This window comes from Octopus sinensis, linkage group LG8, assembly GCF_006345805.1.
Source record: "Octopus sinensis linkage group LG8, ASM634580v1, whole genome shotgun sequence".
In the NCBI taxonomy this organism is placed as follows: Eukaryota; Metazoa; Mollusca; class Cephalopoda; order Octopoda; family Octopodidae; genus Octopus; species Octopus sinensis.
This window is the reverse complement of record NC_043004.1, coordinates 68,890,234-68,910,789: the sequence shown is the minus strand read 5'-3', so window position 1 is coordinate 68,910,789 and position 20,556 is coordinate 68,890,234. Positions and strand designations below refer to the sequence as shown.

At 45.5% G+C, this 20,556-nt stretch overlaps 1 protein-coding gene across 1 annotated transcript in view; it reads left to right on the top strand.

Annotated features, from left to right (window-relative positions):
• The window catches only part of LOC115215173, a 64,789-nt gene extending 45,181 nt beyond the window's left edge, over positions 1-19,608 (top strand). The window contains exon 3 of the mRNA XM_029784355.2: positions 18,724-19,608. Coding sequence (XP_029640215.1) covers positions 18,724-19,190 — 467 coding nt within the window. The 3' untranslated portion in view covers positions 19,191-19,608. The remainder of the gene's footprint in view (positions 1-18,723) is intronic.
• The last annotated feature ends 948 nt before the right edge of the window (positions 19,609-20,556 follow it).

Genomic DNA, 20,556 nt, shown 5'->3' with positions numbered 1-20,556 from the left:
TCTCGGGCAAGTCGGTCCAGTGTGTCTGGAACCGTGTCTGTAGAGCTTATCCCGAACAGGTAATGCTTCTCGATAGCACTGCCAGGCCAGGGATCTTTGGTGATTGTTCATAGGTCCCGGCCCGAAAGTTGTCCTGAACAGGCGGGTCAGGTGTTCCTCGTCGACGCCCAGACTCTGCCCGAGTTCGTCGTCGCACCTCCCCTCCACTAATCCTCTATAGAATGCTTTGTTGTGATGGAGTCGCACAAGTTCGATCCCGGACGGCAGAGTTGCTTGAGAGCAACGCGACACTCGCGGTGCCATTCGCCTAGCCTCGGTCTCTGCTTGATCCATGACTGTAGTTCGTCCAAGGAGACGAGCTGCGGGAAAGCGCGCCGCACAAAAGGCGACCACCCCTGTTCACCGTTGTCTATGAAGCGCCGGAGATGTCGCAGTCTCAGCGCATGTCTGCGCATCATCAACCACGGCATGCCCAGCCCTCCATTTAGCGGGTGTTGGCAGCAAATGGATCGCCTAACCATCGGAACGTTTCCCTTCCACAAGAAGCGGAAGAGTATGCGTTCCAGTTTGGTGATGGTAGGGTCGGGACAAGGCACGACGGTCAGACGATACTCGATGACGGATGCGATGTACGCGTTCGCCACCTCCGCCCGACCTTTTAGGGATAGCTTTCTCTCAGTCCATTTCATGGTGAGAGTAGCCACCCTAGTCGTTATCTCGCCCCAGTTCTTCTCCATTTGGAGGTCCGGACCGAACCAGACCCCGAGCAATTTAACCGGTCCGTCCGTCCAGCGTCCCACGATGGAGACGCTGTTGGACGGCATGGGCTTGCTTCTCCAGGTGCCGAGCCGCAAGCCCACTGACTTTTCCCGGTTAATTTTTGCTCCCGTTACCGCTTCGTATTCTTTCAGTGTCTCGCCGACCAGCTCGATGTGCTCGTAACTCGACACTATGACGGTGACGTCATCCGCGTATGCAGACACGCTCCTCCCGCATCCCAGCTCTCGTGGGATGCCCCTCAGCGTCGCCAGTTTCCGCAGTAGTGGCTCAAGAGTCAGTACATACAGCAGCGATGAGAGGGGGCATCCCTGACGAACCGAACGCATGATGTTAAAAGGTCTGGATAGATGACCATTTACGCGAACTACTGAACGGATGCCACTGTATAAGGCAGCGATCCAACCGCGGAAAACTGGACCGAAACCAGCCGCTTTGAGGACAGCCTCCAAGTAGTGATGGTCTACCCTATCGAAGGTTTTTGATTGATCCAAATTGATCAGCGCCCCACCCATGCCAGGATTTTTAACTACCCTGTCTATGATGTAGCGCATCAGATGGAGGTTGTCATGAATACTTCTACCCGGCACGGCGCATGTTTGCGCCTTGTCGATTAGTTTCTTGATGACAAGCGCCAACCTCTCGGCTAACACCTTGGCCAAAATTTTCAAATCTGCGTTGAGTAGAGTGATGGGCCTGAAATTATCTATGACGTCCCCCTTGTTTGGGTCTTTCTTGATCAGTGCCACTGCTCCTCGCTTTACAAAAGCAGGAATACTCCGTTCTGCTGCCAGTTGCAGTAGACAGCTGCCAAGACGCCTCCAAACAAGTCTGGCATATGAAAATAAAATTCGTAGGGCAGACCATCCAAGCCTGGTGACTTGTCTCTCTCTCGCGCAGCCTACCATCGCATCCTGTACATCCGCAGCTGTGATAGGCTTTTCACAAGACTCCACATCCCTTGCTGAGAGTCGTGGCAAGGCATGCAGGTAGGCACTAAAGTCCACTCTGCTTTCTGACTCACCACTTGTCCCAAACAGTTGGGTGAAGTGTTGTTGAAAAACCCCACACATCCTTTTAGGCTCGAGCAATTCGCGCCCCTGTTCATCTATAAGAGACTTGATGGTGGCTCTGTTGCCTCGTTGCGTCTCCACCACTCGGGCCTCTTGGGCGGCTCCAACTCCTTCGTTCCTCAGAGCACGCATCCTAGCTCTGACAACGCATCCCTCGTGTTTGGCGTTGAGGTGTTGGTCGAGGGCCAATCTCGCCGCCAGTACGTTGGACGCGATGCCAGTTCTAAGTGCCTCTTCTAAAACCTTAACTAATTCTCCCTCTATTCTATTTCGGTCTAATGCTAGGCTCTACTGTATCTGACTGATTCTGCTTTAATCGCTTTTTTTAGGGCATACCACCATCTGTTGTTGATGATGGTACCCGTCAAAGCTCTCTTACTAATGTGCTGATCCGGTCCCTGTAAACCTGTCGTGCTGTAAAAGACGCGTTCAGTTTCCAGTAACCAGGACCCTGCCTATGTGTCTTATCTAAGTCAAGTGTACAAGTCACAAACTTGTGATCTGTGTAACTGACTATATGAAATTGTGGACAACCTACACTATTTTTATCTATTGTCCTACAGAATACTCTATCTAAGTATGATCTGGACGACCCGATGCGGTTACTCCATGTCCACATTGGCACATTCGGGTGGTCCAGTCGGTACCTGTCAGACAGTTGGAAACGTCTGAGCAGGTCTTTGGGCATTTGCATCCCCTTCTATTGCTATCTCTGCCCACGTAGTCTAGATGCGTGTCCAGGGTGGAATCCAATCCCCCACTAAAAGTAAAGGACGAGACGTTCCCATGAAAGACTCTAGACGTCGAAAGAAATCTGGTCGGCCTGTTAAGGACGGAGCATAACTGCTATCAGTCGCAAAAGCACACTCATTGCTGCCATCGACATCCAAAACGACCAGCCTACCCTCCGGGTCTAGGAAATTTGCTCTTACTTTGAGATCCAGACTCTTCCGGATAAGCACCGCGGTGCCACCTCCGCCCATTCTCGGTAGAACGGAGAAAAATAAATGTTGAAATGTGTACCGAAAATGTGCTGGAGTGCCCGCAAGCTGTGGAGTCTGGTCTCACTGATGGCTATGATATTCAGATTTAGTGACTTGATGTCATTTAACAGGTAGCCTTGTTTCCAAGGCGACCCCAAGCCACGTACATTTATACTACCTATTCTGAGCATGTTCCGATAAAAGTGCAAAAAGGAAAGGGAGAGAGAAAAGGTTACTTGTTTTTCGAAAGTTCTTTGTCTTTCACCTCACGGTCTTCTTCTATGAGGCTTTTATACAGTTTTTTCGATGAGTACTTTTGAAATCTCCCTACTGCATCAGGGTAAAGAGATTTCAGGGTGCTGTATGTGTTCTGTGTCACGTGTATTATTTTAATGTGTTGTGGTGGTGTTGTGTGTGGGTGGTTACTTGTTTTTATGTCGTTTTCAGTAATGTTAGTGTTTGACCTAATGTGTTCCATTAGGTCGTGGTTGTTTGTGTTTATGGCTGTCAACATTTTTGGGGGGTTTGATGATGGTGTGTTTGTGTTGATGTGTGTGTTTTCTGTGGATGTTTTTGTTTCGGGAGTGGTGTATCTTCCCGCTTTGTTTGTTATTTTTTCTTTTCTTTTTTTTCCCCTTTTTCTTCTCCCCCCTGTGGCTATTTGCCAATCTTCCGTGTCTTCTTCGTCGTCTAGACAGATCAGACGAATCGGAGTCTGGAAGAGGGAAAGTATTGGGGTCTATTGTCGACTGTGTTGGTTTTGTTGTTGGTGTTGGTTGGAGCGTTTGGTTGTGGTGTATGCGGTTTTGGATGTGGGGTTTGGGTATTTTGTGTTTGAGTGATTGTGGGTATTGTTGTTGTTTAGGGTCTCATTTTGTGGGATTTGGAGTTGTAATGTAATTTTTCTTCTTCTTCATTTTTGCTTGCTGGTGTCTTTTTGCAGATGTCCTTGGTTTGGGAGTTGGTATAGATAGAGATAGATAGATAGATAGATAGATAGATAGATAGATGATAGAAGATAGATGGATAGATAGATAGATGGATAGATAGATGGATAGATAGATATTTAGATAGATGGATAGATAGATAGATAGATAGATAGATAGATAGATGGATAGATAGATAGATAGATAGATAGATAGATAGATAGATAGATAGATAGATAGATAACTTTTTTATTGTAGCCACACAGGGCTAAACACAGAATAAAAATGGACGAATACAATGTAGAATTTTTTCTTTTCGAGGTGGGATGGGGGGGGCAAGAAAAAAAAAAACAAAAAAAACGTTTGATCAATAGGGATCTGTGGTTGTGTGGTGTATAAAAAAGCAATATATATATATATATAAGGTTCACAGTTTAGGTGTAGTCTTGGAAAAAAAACCTACAAAAAAGACCAAGGTCACCTCAGGCAATTCGAAAAAGAACACATGAGTAAGTCGCCTTACTTCTCGTTGTCTCTTTTGGTTACAGATTTATGCTTAAATAGTGTCGTCTTTCATACTGACCATTTTTGCCACTTTTACCCACTTTTTATTAAAACATTCGTTCGACAAAGCCTTCCTCTCTATTCTCATCTCATCCTCCTTTTCAAGTGGTACTTGAAAAAGTTGACGAGAGACTGACCAGAGAGGAAGGTGTTTGTTTGCAGTCCTTTCAAACGCGTCCACCACACACATTCTTTCGCCATAGCCATCAGCGTAACGAAAACCGTTTTCCCTTCCGTTTAAAGGAAGGTGGTGGAACAATATCCACAATAGACTCGGCCGATAGGCGAGCCTGACCTACACGTGACAACAGCTGTTCGACGAAGGACCACAGCTCTGAAATATCTGGACACTGCACGAGTGCGTGCAGAACGGTTTCGTCGCTCTGACCGCATCTCGGGCAGGTCGGTCCGGTGATGGTTTTCGAACCGTGTCTGTAGCTCTTCTCTCGAACAGGTAGTGCGTCTCGATAGCACTGCCAAGCCAGGGATTTCTGGAAGTTATCCATAGGCCCCGGGCCGAACGTCGTCCTGAACGCCCAGGTTTGCCCCGAGTGTGTCGTCGGACCGCCCCTCCACTAGTCCTCTATAGAACGCTTTAGTCGTTTGGAAGTTGCACAAGTGTGACCCCGGTCGGCAGAGCTGCTGTAGAGCTTGGCGACACTCTCGGTGCCAATCGCCCAGTTTCGGTCTCTTTTTGATCCACGTTTGCAGTTCGGTCAGTGAGACGAGCTGCGGGAAGTCGCGCCTCACAAACGGCGCCCACACCTGTTCACCGTCGTCGATGAATTTCCAGAGATGTCGCAGTCTCAGCGCATGCCTGCGCATCATCAACCACGGCATGCCCAGTCCTCCATTCAACGGATGTTGACAGCAAATGGACTTCCTCACCATCGGAACGCCACCCTTCCACAGGAAGCGGAAGAGTATGCGTTCCAGTTTGGTGATGGTGGCGTCGGGACAAGGTACGACGGTCAGGCGGTAATCGATGACGGATGCGATGTACGCGTTCGCCACCTCCGCCCGGCCTTTTAGAGACAGCTTTCTCTCGGCCCATGTTTGGCTGAGAGCGACCACACTCTACTCGTGATCTCGTCCCAGTTCTTATCCATTTGGAGGTCCGGACTGAACCAGACCCCGAGCAATTTAACCGGTCCGTCCGTCCAGCGTCCCACTACTGAGCCGCAGTCGGACGGCATGGGCTTGCTTCTCCAGGTGCCGAGTAGCAAACCCACTGACTTTTCCGGGTTAATCTTTGCTCCCGTCACCGTTTCATATTTTCTTAGTGTCTCGCCGACCAGCTCGATGTGCTGGTAGCTCGACACTATGACGGTGACATCGTCCGCATATGCCGACACGCTTGTCCCGCAACCCAGTTCCCGTGGGATGCCCCTCAGTGTCGCCAGCTTCCGCAGTAGCGGCTCGAGAGTCAATACATACAGAAGCGCCGACAGGGGACACCCCTGACGGACCGAACGCGTGATGTCAAACGGTTTAGACAGGTGACCGTTTACCCGAATCACCGATCGGATGCCGCTATACAAGGCAGCGATCCAACCGCGGAAGACGGGACCGAAGCCAGCCGCCCTGAGGACGGCCGCCAAGTACCGATGGTCGACCCTATCGAAGGCTTCAGACTGATCCAAATTTATCAGCGCCCCACCCATGCCAGGATCCTTAACTACCCTGTCCACAATGTAGCGCATCAGATGGAGGTTGTCATGTATGGTTCTGCCCGGCACGGCGCATGTTTGCGCCCTGTCGACCAGTTTACCAATGACAAGCGCCAACCTCTTGGCTATTACTTTGGCCAAAATTTTCAAATCTGCGTTGAGCAGAGTGATGGGCCTGAAATTATCTATAAAATTCCCCTTGTTTGAGTCTTTCTTCAGCAACGTCACTGCACCTCGGCTCACGAAACCGGGGATTCTCCCGTTCTGTTGCCAGTTGCAGTAGACTGATGCCAAGAGGTCGCCAAACAAGTCTGGCATTCGACAATACAGCTCGTAGGGTAAACCATCCAATCCAGGCGACTTATCCCTCGCGCAGCCCGCCATCGCATCCCACACGTCAGCGGCTGTGATGGGACTTTCACAACACTCCGCCTCTCTTGCCGAGAGCCGCGGCAGGTCGGTCAGGTAGGCACTGAAATCCATCCCTCGTTCCGACCCACCACTCGCACCGACCCACCACTCGCACCAAACAGTCGAGCAAAGTGCTGTTGAAAGGCCTCACACATCCTTTCGGGTTCGAGTAAACTGCATCCCTGTTGATCTATTAGAGACCGAATGGTTGATCTGTTGCCACGCTGCGCCTCCGCTACCCGGGCCTCTCGCGCAGCTTCAATCCCTTCGTTCCTTAAGGCACGCATTTTAGCTCTGACGACGCAACCTTCGTGCTTGGCGTTGAGGTGTTGGTCGAGGGTCATCCTCGCAGCTAGCACGTTGGTTGCGCTGCCAGTGGTAAGTGCCTCTTCTAGTTTCTTAACTAAGTCTCCCTCTACTCTATTTCGTTCTATCGCTAATTCCTTGCTAAACCTAATTGATTCCGATTTTATTGCCATTTTCAGGGCGTACCACCAGCGGTTGTTAACGACCGCTCCCGTCAGCGCCCTCTTAATTAACTCGCTAATCCGGTTCCTGTAAACCTGTCGCGCTAACAGCGACGTGTTCAGTTTCCAGTAACCGGGACCCTGCCTATGTGTTTTATCTAAGTCGAGCGTACACGTAACAAATTTGTGATCTGTGTAGCTGACTATTTTAAATTGTGGACATCCTACACTATCCCTATCCGCTGTCCTGCATAAAATTCTATCTAGATAAGATCTCGACGATCCGACGCGGTTTGTCCAAGTCCACGTTGGCACGTTCGGATGGTCGAGTCGGAACCTGTCAGACAAATGGAAACGTCTGAGCAGGTCTTTGAGGCTCTTACACCCCCTTCTATTCCTATCCCTTCCCACATAATCTAGATGCGTGTCCAAGGTAGCGTTCCAATCCCCTACTAACAGTAAAGGTCTAGACGTACCCAGGAAAACCTCTAGACGTCTGAAGAAATCCGCCCGACCCGTTAAGGACGGTGCATAAACTGCCATCAGACGGAATGCACACCCATTTCTGCCATCCACGTCCAAGACAACCAGCCTACCCTCCGGGTCTAGGAATATTGCTCTTACTTTTACCTTTAGACTCTTTCGAAAAAGCACCGCAGTACCTCCACCACCCATGTTCGGCAGACAGGGAGAAAAATAAATGTCAAATTGATTGCCAAACATGGACTCGAAGGCCCGCGGCTTACTGAGTCTGGTTTCGCTGATAGCTACTATATCCACGTCCAGTGACTTGATGTCGTTTAGAAGGTAACCTGCTTCCAAGCCGACGCCAAGCCACGCGCATTCACACAACCTAATTTAAGCATACTTGACAATTACGAAAATTGTGTTTTACACACTATATTAGAAGAGACAAGAGGCAAGAAGTGAGGTCACTTACTCCTTTAAAAGTTTCATTTTTTTCTTCTTCTTTTGTATCGTTTTTGATGAGGTGTTTGTATAGTTTTTTCGACAGGTATCGTTGATACCCGCCTACCGCATTCGGAAATAATGTTTTCAGTATGTGGTGTTGTGCTTGTGTTATGTGTAAAATTCTGATGTGTTTCGGTGGTGTGGGTGTGCGGATGATTGTTTGTCTTAAAATCATCTTCACAGACGACCATGTTAGATTTGATGTAGTCCATTAATTCTTTATTGTCTGTGTCTATTGCAGTTAGTTGTGTGTGTGGTTTTACGGGTTCATTACTTTTTTGATTGTCTAGGGGAATGTTGTCCTGAGTGAGATATCTCCCTGCTTTAATTCCTTGTTTGGTGGATTTTTTGGATCTTTTTCTTTTACCCCCTGTGGCTATTTGCCATTCCGTCGAACTTTCGTCGTCCGAGGTATCAGTATGGGGTAGAGGAAAAAGAACAGGATCACTATGTATGCTTGTATAAATTGTTGATGTTTTGTGCGGTGTTTGTGTTGTTGTGGTGTTAGGGGTAGCATTTGTCTTCTCGTCAGTGTTTTCTGTCTTTTTAATTGTCGTCCTGGGGTGGGTGTGGGTCGATTTTTTGAAGATTCAACAAGTTTAATTGGTTGTGACGTCAACGGTGATTGTGTTGGTACTGTTTTTCTTGTGATGTTGTTGGGGTTTGTTTTTTTTCTTGGCTTTGTTCCATAATTGAGTGTGTTGGTGTTGGTGTTGGCAACAAAGGGATTTTATTTGTTTTCTGAATTGTTCTTTCTTGTTTTTTCTGTACCAGATCGCACTTGGCAATCAAATGTTCGGGGCTGCCACATTTGTAGCATCTAGGCTTTTTGCCTTCTGCCATAACATATAGGCATTGCCCATTTTCCAAGTATATCTTGTCGGGTAGGCTCTCGATAGAGGCCCCCTCAATCTGGATGGTCACAACTACTGTTTTTCCACCCCAATTGTCGTTTAGGTACACGGCTGTTTCTAGAATATTGATCTTTTTCAAGTGGTAACAGATTGCCCCTGTTATCCATTTGTTCGGCATATCGGGGGGTACATTTCTGATAGTAATTCTACTCACCCTCTGGTTTTTATAATAAGGGACCATGATGATTTCATCATTTCCCAGAGACTCAGTAGAGTGAGCTTTTGCCACTTCCTGGTTAGGGAAGCGGACCACTACTGTGTTAAACTGTGGACCCCAGTTTATATACTCTTTTTTTTTCTTCATTATATTTTTTAACATTTCTCCACATCAGTTTTTGTAATCTGTTCATTTGGTTTTTGTTTTTTCTAATAATTTTATATACAATTGTCTTATTTTCTATTTCTTGTTTTATATGTTGAGGTGTATGCAGGACTAAATCTTGTCCACGGGTTGTAAAGAGAGCTCTTGTTTCTATGAGCTCTTCATTTGTGAATGTAACAATCTCCTCCTTTTCTGGCGAAGAATATCTGCGAAATTTACTGTTGTTGACTTTTTTGTATTGCATCTTCACTATTAGATAGTTCATTTTTATTGTTGTTCTTGTTGTTGCTGTTGTTTTTGTCAATAGTTTTCGTTCGTTTAGTTTTATTTTTATCATTTATGTTGGTCGTGGTAGTGGTGGTGGTGGTGGTGGAGGTGGTGGTGGTAGCAGTTGTTGTCTCGTGGTTGCTGTTGTTAGTGGTGGTGGTGGCGGTGGTGACAGGGCTGTTAACGCACGTGGTTGCAGCGTTCCTTTCACCGAATTTGACGTTTGCATTTTCCGTGCGAACGTTCTTTTTTTTCTCTGTCGTTTCCAGACTAGGAAAATGTTGTTCCAAAAAAACGCGACCAGCGTTCAACAATAAAATTTCTAGACATTTTCTAATGTCGAGAAGAAAATAACAGAAATGAAATGGGGTCGAAACTGACCCTAGGGGCGAATTCCTCCCTTGGAAAAGCACTCAAATGAAAGTTGGTTGCCTTACACACCTTATTTGCAAAAATCTACACAAAAATTGGCCTATAAATAGTCAAAATAATGATTACCTTCGGAGCTGAAACGACATCACATCCGTCATAGATAGATAGATAGATAGATAGATAGATAGATAGATAGATAGATAGATAGATAGATAGATAGATAGATAGATATGTTTCTTTAATTAGCCACACAGGGCTGCACACAGATAGAACAAATTACAAGGTAGAGCTTTTCTTTTGAAGGTTTAAAAAAAAAAAAAAAAAAAAAAGGGAGGGGAGGTTCGATCAAAAGGGATCGTAAAAGGAGAGAAAGAGGACAAAAAAAGGGGGGGTTAAAAAAAAAAAAAAAAAAAAAAAAAAAAAAAGGGGGAGAGGAAAAAAATTGATCAATAGGGATCGTTATCACAGAAATGTCAATATGAAGTGTAAAGGGGAGGACAGGTGAGGTTTAACCCGTGGAAAGAAAAGCCTACGGAAAAGACCACGGTAACCTCGGTCAATGAAGCACATTTTATATTTCTTTTTTTTTTTTTTTTTTTTTTTGCAAATAAGCAACTCTCTGTTTTCGATTTCTGGGTTCATAGGACTATGCTCAAGGTGGCTTCGTCATTCATACGTGCCATTCTTGCTACATTCACCCATCTTTTTTTAAAACATTCGCTAGACACAACTTGCCTCTCTACTCTCACTTTCCTTTTCAAGTGGTACTTGAAGAAGTTGATGAGAGATTGACCAGAGAGGAAAGTGTTTGTCTCCAATCCTTTCAGACGCGTCCACCAGATACATTCTTTCGCCATAGCCACAGGATGATGAAAATAGCTCTTCCTTCCCGTTTGAAGGAAGGAGGCGTGACAATATTGACGATAGACTCAGCTGATAAACCGACTCGTCCCACACGTGACAGCAGTTGTTCGACATAAGCCCACAGGTCGGAAATTGTTGGACACTGAACGAGTGCGTGCAGAACGGTTCTCGTCGCTCTGACCGCATCTCGGGCAGGTCGGCCCCGTGTTTCTCGAGCCGTGTCTGTAGAGCTTATCCCGAACGGGTAGCGCTTCTTCTCGGTAGCACTGCCAGGCCAGGGATCTCTGGAAGTTGTCCATGGGCCCTGGCCCGAAAGTCGTCCCGAACAGGCGGGTCAGGTACTCCTCGTCGACGTCCAGGTTCGCCCCGAGCTCGTCGTCGTACCTCCCCTCCACTAAACCCCTATAGAATGCTTTGGTTGTGTTGAAGTCACTTAAGGTCGACCCAGGACGGCAGAGTTGCTTGAGAGCAACGCGACACTCGCGGTGCCATTCGCCCTTCCTCGGCCTCTTTTTGATCCACGACTGCAGTTCGGTCATGGAGACGAGCTGCGGGAAAGCGTGCCTCACAAACCGCGACCACACCTGTTCACCGTCGTCTACATAGAGCCAGAGATGTCGCAGTTCTCGCGCGTGTCTGCGCATCATCACCACGGCATGCCCAGCCCTCCTTTTAACGGGTGTTGACCAGCAAATGGATCGCCTGACCATCGGGACAGATAGATAGATATATAGATAGATAGATAGATAGATAGATAGAATAGTCGATAGATAGATAGATAGATAGATATATTAGATAGATAGATAGATAGATAGTTGTTTCCTTATTAGCCACACAGGGCTGCACACAGATAGAACAAATTACAAGGTAGAGCTTTTCTTTTGAAGGTATTAAAAAAAAAAAAAAAAAAAAAAAAAAAAAAAGGGGGAGGTTCGATCAAAAGGGATCGTAAAAGGAGAGAAAGAGGACAAAAATAAGGGGGGTTAAAAAAAAAAAAAAAAAAAAAAAAAGGGGGGGGAGAGGAAAAAAAAATGATCAATAGGGATCGTTATCACAGAAATGTCAATATGAAGTGTAAAGGGGAGGACAGGTGAGGTTTACCCGTGGAAAGAAAAGCCTGCGGAAAAGACCACGGTAACCTCGGTCAATGAAGTCACATTTTATATTTCTTTTTTTTTTTTTTTTTTTTTTTTGCAAATAAGCAACTCTCTGTTTTCGATTTCTGGGTTCATAGGACTATGCTCAAGGTGGCTTCGTCATTCATACGTGCCATTCTTGCTACATTCACCCATCTTTTTTTAAAACATTCGCTAGACAAAACTTGCCTCTCTACTCTCACTTTCCTTTTCAAGTGTACTTGAAGAAGTTGATGAGAGATTGACCAGAGAGGAAAGTGTTTGTCTCCAATCCTTTCAGACGCGTCCACCAGATACATTCTTTCGCCATAGCCACAAGGATGATGAAAATAGCTCTTCCTTCCCGTTTGAAGGAAGGAGGCGTGACAATATTGACGATAGACTCAGCTGATAAACCGACTCGTCCCACACGTGACAGCAGTTGTTCGACATAAGCCCACAGGTCGGAAATTGTTGGACACTGAACGAGTGCGTGCAGAACGGTTTCGTCGCTCTGACCGCATCTCGGGCAGGTCGGCCCCGTGTTTCTCGAGCCGTGTCTGTAGAGCTTATCCCGAACGGGTAGCGCTTCTCGGTAGCACTGCCAGGCCAGGGATCTCTGGAAGTTGTCCATGGGCCCTGGCCCGAAAGTCGTCCCGAACAGGCGGGTCAGGTACTCCTCGTCGACGTCCAGGTTCGCCCCGAGCTCGTCGTCGTACCTCCCCTCCACTAAACCCCTATAGAATGCTTTGGTTGTGTTGAAGTCACTTAAGGTCGACCCAGGACGGCAGAGTTGCTTGAGAGCAACGCGACACTCGCGGTGCCATTCGCCCTTCCTCGGCCTCTTTTTGATCCACGACTGCAGTTCGGTCATGGAGACGAGCTGCGGGAAAGCGTGCCTCACAAACGGCGACCACACCTGTTCACCGTCGTCTACATAGAGCCAGAGATGTCGCAGTCTCAGCGCGTGTCTGCGCATCATCAACCACGGCATGCCCAGCCCTCCTTTTAGCGGGTGTTGACAGCAAATGGATCGCCTGACCATCGGGACGCATCCTTTCCACAAGAAGCGAAAGAGGATGCGTTGTAGTTTGGTGATGGTAGGGTCGGGACAAGGTACGACGGTCAGGCGGTAGTAGATGACGGACGCGATGTACGTGTTCGCCACCTCCGCTCGACCTTTTAGGGACAGTTTCCTCTCGCCCATTGCCGGGCGAGAGTGACCACCCTACTCGTTATCTCGTTCCAGTTCTTCTCCACTTGGAGGTCCGACCAAACCAGACCCCGAGCAACTCAACCGGGCCGTCGGTCCAGCGTCCCACGACGGAGGCGCTGGTGGACGGCATGGGCTTGCTTCTCCAGGTGCCTAGTCGCAAGCCCACTGACTTTTCCCGGTTGATTTTCGCTCCTGTCACCGCTTCGTAGTTTTTCAGTGTCTCGCCGACCAGCTCGATGTGCTCGTGGCTAGACCTATGACGGTGACGTCGTCCGCGTATGCAGACACGCTCGTCCCGCATCCCAATTCTCGCGGGATGCCCCTTAGAGTCGCCAGCTTCCGCAGTAGTGGCTCAAGAGTCAATACGTATAGAAGCGCCGAGAGGGGGCATCCCTGACGGACCGAACGTGCAATGTCGAAAGGTCTCGATAGATGTCCATTTACGCGAATTACCGAACGGATGCCTCTGTACAAGGCAGCTATCCAGCCGCGGAAGACGGGACCGAAACCAGCCGCTCTCAGGACTGCCTCCAAGTATCAGATAGATAGATAGATAGATAGATAGATAGATAGATAGATAGATAGATAGATAGATAGATAGATAGATAGATGGATAGATAGATAGATATAGATAGATGGATAGATAGATAGATGGATAGATAGATAGATAGATAGATAGATAGATAGATAGATAGATAGATAGATGGATAGATAGATAGATGGATAGATAGATAGATAGATAGATAGATAGATGGATAGATGGATAGATAGATAGATAGATAGATATGTTTCTTTATTAGCCACACAGGGCTGCACACAGATAGAACAAATTACAAGGTAGAGCTTTTCTTTTGAAGGTATTAAAAAAAAAAAAAAAAAAAAAAAAGGGAAGGGGGAGGTTCGATCAAAAGGGATCGTAAAAGGAGAGAAAGAGGACAAAAATAAGGGGGGTTAAAAAAAAAAAAAAAAAAAAAAAAAGGGGGGGGGAGAAGAAAAAAAAAAATGATCAATAGGGATCGTTATCACAGAAATGTCAATATGAAGTTAAAGGGGAGGACAGGTGAGGTTTACCCGTGGAAAGAAAAGCCTGCGGAAAAGACCACGGTAACCTCGGTCAATGAAGTGACATTTTATATTTCTTTTTTTTTTTTTTTTTTTTTTTGGCAAATAAGCAACTCTCTGTTTTCGATTTCTGGGTTCATAGGACTATGCTCAAGGTGGCTTCGTCATTCATACGTGCCATTCTTGCTACATTCACCCATCTTTTTTTAAAACATTCGCTAGACAAAACTTGCCTCTCTACTCTCACTTTCCTTTTCAAGTGGTACTTGAAGAAGTTGATGAGAGATTGACCAGAGAGGAAGTGTTTTGTCTCCAATCCTTTCAGACGCGTCCACCAGATACATTCTTTCGCCATAGCCACAGGATGATGAAAATAGCTCTTCCTTCCCTTTTGAAGGAAGGAGGCGTGACAATATTGACGATAGACTCAGCTGATAAACCGACTCGTCCCACACGTGACAGCAGTTGTTCGACATAAGCCCACAGGTCGGAAATTGTTGGACACTGAACGAGTGCGTGCAGAACGGTTTCGTCGCTCTGACCGCATCTCGGGCAGGTCGGCCCCGTGTTTCTCGAGCCGTGTCTGTAGAGCTTATCCCGAACGGGTAGCGCTTCTCGTAGCACTGCCAGGCCAGGGATCTCTGGAAGTTGTCCATGGGCCCTGGCCCGAAAGTCGTCCCGAACAGGCGGGTCAGGTACTCCTCGTCGACGTCCAGGTTCGCCCCGAGCTCGTCGTCGTACCTCCCCTCCACTAAACCCCTATAGAATGCTTTGGTTGTGTTGAAGTCACTTAAGGTCGACCCAGAACGGCAGAGTTGCTTGAGAGCAACGCGACACTCGCGGTGCCATTCGCCCTTCCTCGGCCTCTTTTTGATCCACGACTGCAGTTCGGTCATGGAGACGAGCTGCGGGAAAGCGTGCCTCACAAACGGCGACCACACCTGTTCACCGTCGTCTACATAGAGCCAGAGATGTCGCAGTCTCAGCGCGTGTCTGCGCATCATCAACCACGGCATGCCCAGCCCTCCTTTTAACGGGTGTTGACAGCAAATGGATCGCCTGACCATCGGGACGCATCCTTTCCACAAAGAGCGAAAGAGGATGCGTTGTAGTTTGGTGATGGTAGGGTCGGGACAAGGTACGACGGTCAGGCGGTAGTAGATGACGGACGCGATGTACGTGTTCGCCACCTCCGCCCGACATTTTATGGACAGTTTCCTCTCGGCCCATTGCCGGGCGAGAGTGACCACTTTACTCGTTATCTCGTTCCAGTTTTTCTCCATTTGGAGGTCCGGACCAAACCAGACCCCAAGCAACTGTGCAGCGTCCCACGACGGAGGCGCTGGTAGACGGCATGGGCTTGCTTCTCCAGGTGCCGAGTCAAACCCACTGATTTTTTCCGGTTGATTTTCACTCCTGTCACCGCTTCGTAATCTTTCAGTGTCACGCCTACCAGGTCGATGAGTTCGTGGCTAGACGCTATGACGGTGACGTCGTCCGCGTATGCAGACACGCTCGTCCCGCATCCCAATTCTCGCGGGATGCCCCTTAGAGTCGCCAGCTTCCGCAGTAGTGGCTCAAGAGTCAATACGTATAGAAGCGCCGAGAGGGGGCATCCCTGACGGACCGAACGTGCAATGTCGAAAGGTCTCGATAGATGTCCATTTACGCGAATTACCGAACGGATGCCTCTGTACAAGGCAGCTATCCAGCCGCGGAAGACGGGACCGAAACCAGCCGCTCTCAGGACTGCCTCCAAGTATCGATGGTCTACCCTATCAAAGGCTTTTGATTGATCCAAGTTGATCAGGGCCCCACCCATTCCAGGTTCGTTAACTACCCTGTCTATGATGTAGCGCATCAGATGGAGGTTGTCATGGATGGTCCGGCCTGGCACGGCGCATGTTTGCGCCTTGTCGACCAGTTTCTCGATATGTAGATGAACTAGTGGACAAACGAAAGAGAGTGGCTTTAATCACATTTGGCAGGAGTTACATATATTTTTCTAAAAACAATTTGACTCAACTTTGTATGACTTAAGGTTTTGTGGGCACCGAGGACATACAAATCTTAGAAATCTCCCGGTGTTTGATGACATGGAAGCATCTATATATATGAGTTGGTACTGAAAAGTTACTGGCTTTGGATAAAAGAAAATATAGGAGGATCAGTTAATTATGATTTTATACAACATATTCCTCCTCTCTGATTAACATAGCTATTGTGTTACTTGTGAATATATGCGTAACTGGAAGAGCAAATCGGTATTCACTTTAGTATAAGGCGGCGAGCTGGCAGAAACGTTAGCACGCCGGGCGAAATGCTTAGTGGTATTTCGTCTGCGTTACGTTGTGAGTTCAAATTCCGCCGAGGTCGACTTTGCCTTTCATCCTTTCGAGGTCGATAAATTAAGTACCAGTTACGCACTGGGGTCGATGTAATCGACTTAATACCTATGTCTGTCCTTGTTTGTCCCCTCTGTGTTTAGCCCCTTGTGGGTAATAAAGAAATAGGTATTCACTTTAGTAAGTACAGTATACATGTCAGTACACAGGTGCTCTATCCTCGACTCTACCTTGCTATTACTATCTAAATACTAGATACTGTCGAATCCTGAAAATTCACACACACACACACACACACACACACACACACACACACACACACACACACATATTGTTGCTATTATGCGTAAGTCTCGCAAGTCCAAAACGTTGCTTCTTCAGAAAACGAAAAAATAGTTTCACCATTCCATTTCTTTTTACATTAGCAACAGTTTCAGCTAAACAATAAGACTTTGTTGGGTGTATGAAATCCTAACTCCATGCATGTATGATATTTTCAGTCAGAAATATTTTAGCAAAACTGTCGTATGTAGGAGTTACTACACTTTTGAAAAATGCTAAACCGTTATACTACACTTCGACAATTCTCATATCTTGGCATCTGAAACAGCTGGAATACAATAGTTTGCTCAAAAGAACCGGCTATTGCAAGCAAAATTAAATATTGAAAAAAACCACAAACGCATTTGACCAAATTCGGACATAAGATAGTTTAATATAATAGTAACGATATAATTCAAATGTGCAGAAAGCAAAAGACGAAGATAGGTGAAGGTACAACAAGCAGGTGTATTAATTTGACGATAAGGAAGAATGGAAAAGTCTTTGACGTTTCGTACCTACGCTCTTCGGCAGAAAGGATTGAGAAGGAAAAAGGGAAAGAAAACGTAAAAAAAAAACGGAGCGAGAAAAGAAATATATAGGGTTTAACGGTTCGACATGATGAAATAGCCAGAAGAAAGAGATTGAGTGGAAGGGAGATAATAAGAGTGACCTGGCCAAACTAGTGTGCGCAAGCGTGTGTGTGTGTGTATGTGAGAATGGTGTGTGTGAGTGCATATGCGTGTGAATGGGGGTGAGTGCATGTGAATGTATGTGGGGGCAAGCTTAATATTATGTGGGCCTGTGTGTGAGTGTGTATGTATGTATATATGTATGTATATATATGTATGTATGTATATATGTATGTATGTATATATGTATGTATGTATATATATATGTATGTATATATGTATGTATGTATATATGTATGTATGTATGTATATATGTATGTGTATGTATGTATATGTATGTATATATGTATGTATGTATATATGTATGTATGTATGTATGTATGTATGTATGTATGTATGTATATATGTATGTATGTATATATGTATGTATGTATGTATGTATATATGTATATATGTATGTATGTATGTATGTATGTATGTATATATGTATGTATGTATATATGTATGTATGTATATATGTATGTATGTATGTATGTATGTATATATGTATGTATGTATATATGTATGTATGTATGTATGTATGTATGTATGTATATATGTATGTATGTAATATGTATGTATGTATATATGTATGTATGTATGTATGTATGTATGTATGTATGTATGTATATATGTATGTATGTATATATGTATGTATGTATGTATGTATGTATGTATGTACATTTTGTAGAGTGATGTGTGTTTCAAGTACTGGTGTGTATGTGTGTGCACGTACGGACGTGTGTACATGTGTGTATTGTATGGGAGCATGTGTGTGTATGTGCACAAGTAACTTAGTGCGTGCGTTTCGTGTATCTCTGTGTGTGTGAGTGTATGGACGTGTGTATATCTGTGTTAGGCTATCGTGTGTGTGTGTGTGTGTATGTGTTTGCGTGTGTGCGCATGGGTGTGCGTGCATGTGCAAATGCTTGTGTGTAGCAGTTGATGTGTGATTGTTCGGGTGGTGTGTGCACGTGTACATGTGTGTGTATGTGTGACCCTATAGTGTGTGTATGTTTATGCATGTTGCGTGCGTGTGTGTGTTGTCTGTATTCAGGTGTATTGTCTGTATTCAGGTGTGTTGTCTGTATTCAGGTGTGTTGTCTGTATTCAGGTGTGTTGTCTGTATTCAGGTGTGTTGTCTGTATTCAGGTGTGTTGTCTGTATTCAGGTGTGTTGTCTGTATTCAGGTGTGTTGTCTGTATTCAGGTGTGTTGTCTGTATTCAGGTGTGTTCTCTGTATTCAGGTGTGTTGTCTGTATTCAGGTGTGTTGTCTGGGAATGCATAGGTGTGAGGTGGGATAGGGGTGACGAAAGTTAGGAGTTGCTCTATCTTTATAATCACATGTACTATCTTCCTTCACTTCGTTTCATCTAATCTAATACATCTATATTTGTCTATTTATTGCAGTGAGCGGTGGGATTTATCTTGATCCGGACATTCTATTCCTGCGACCAATCGACCATTTCCGGCAGCCAGTCCTTACAATGGGCCTAATCGACCCAGCAACCGGTATAGGGAACGGTTTAATATTTGCCAAAAGACACTCCAAGTTCTTAGAATATTGGTACGAAAGTTACAGAAACTTTAACTCTAGTATTTGGGGAGTTCATTCAATGGCAATACCACTGAAGCTATCAAAAATATATTCACACCTTATTAAGGTAGATAAAGGACATATTTATCATCCGAACTGGTTTGAGCTTGATAAACTTTTTCTTAAAGTGGTCCCTTGGGATAAAAATGTAGCTGTACATATGTGGACTCACCATCAATACCGTCTGCCTCAATCTCTGAAAGATACAGACACTTTAAATACAACAGCCGGTCAAATGTTAAGATATGTCTATTACAACGACACACGTTTACGGCGATAAAAACAAAAGACATCCCGTTAAGACAGCGAAAACTTAATTTTATTATTTATATATTTTTTGTTTGGTGGCTTGGGGTGGGCAATCTTTCATAATACCTGGTGTGCGAATTTCAAGTGCTTAAGAACCTGCAAGGTGCATATCTATTGAGAAAAAAGTAAGCCAGTGAGGCAATCCTTCGTTTTGTCTCGAAGGCATGTGCGCTCAATTCAGCTCTTACCATACGGCTTTTGGTAAATTCCGTAAAAAATTTTTCATCTATTTATTTTTGTGACAAGAAATGTAAATTTCGTTTGATGACAGCATAAAGTGAAAGAGAGAGAAGATGGATAGGGACGTGTGTATGTATTGACGGGGGTTGGGGGTTGGGACAGAAAGTACATATTGTGTGCGTATGTGTGTGTGTAAGAGAGAGAGAGAGAGAGAGAAAGAGAGAGAGAGAGGACGAGAGAGAGAGAGAGAAGAGAAGAGAGAGAGAGAGAAAGAGAGAGAGAAAGAAAGAGAGAGAGAGAGAAAGAGAGAGAGTGTGATAGCGTAAATTTTATTTATTTTTCTGACATTTTTTTAGTGTGTGTTTGACTGAGAGAGAGAGAGAAAGAGGTGCTGTCAGAAAGAGAGAACGTGTGTCTTGCTCTGTGTGTGTGTATGTATGTGTGTGAGAAAGAGAGAGAGAGTGAGTGAGAGAGACGGAGAGAATGTTAGCATAATTTTTTTTATTTATTTAGTTTTTCTCTCATCTTTTACGCTGTCACTCTCTCCCTCTCACTCACTCACACACGCACACACACACACATGCAGAGCAAGACACACCTTCTCTCTCTCTCTCTCAGTCAAATACAAAAAAAAAAACTAAATACACCCAAAAAGATGCGAGAAAAAGTAAATAAACAAAAATTACGCTATCACTGTCTCACACACACAGCAACACACACTTTCTCTCTGTCTGTCTGTCTGTCTGTCTGCCTGTCTGTCTCTCTCTCTCTCTCCGACAACACACCTATCTCTCTCTCTCTCTCTCTTCTCTCTCTCTCTCTCTCTCTCTCTCTCTCTCTCTCTCTCTCACATACACAACACGCACTTTCTGTCTCGCACCCCCCGTCAATACATACACACGTCCCTGTCCATTTTCTCTCTCTTTCACTTTATGCTGACATCAAGCGAAATTTACATTTCCACCCACAAAAATAAATAAACAAACATTTTTTAATGGAATTTACCGAACGCTGTCCCTTAACAGCTGTTCAACAGCTGACCAAAAGTATAATTTCTGAGAGCTATATCGAATGATTCGCCAAATGGGCTGATCAATTGTGACATTTATGAGGGTTATATCGAACGATCGCCAAAAGGGCAATAAATATTTATTTTT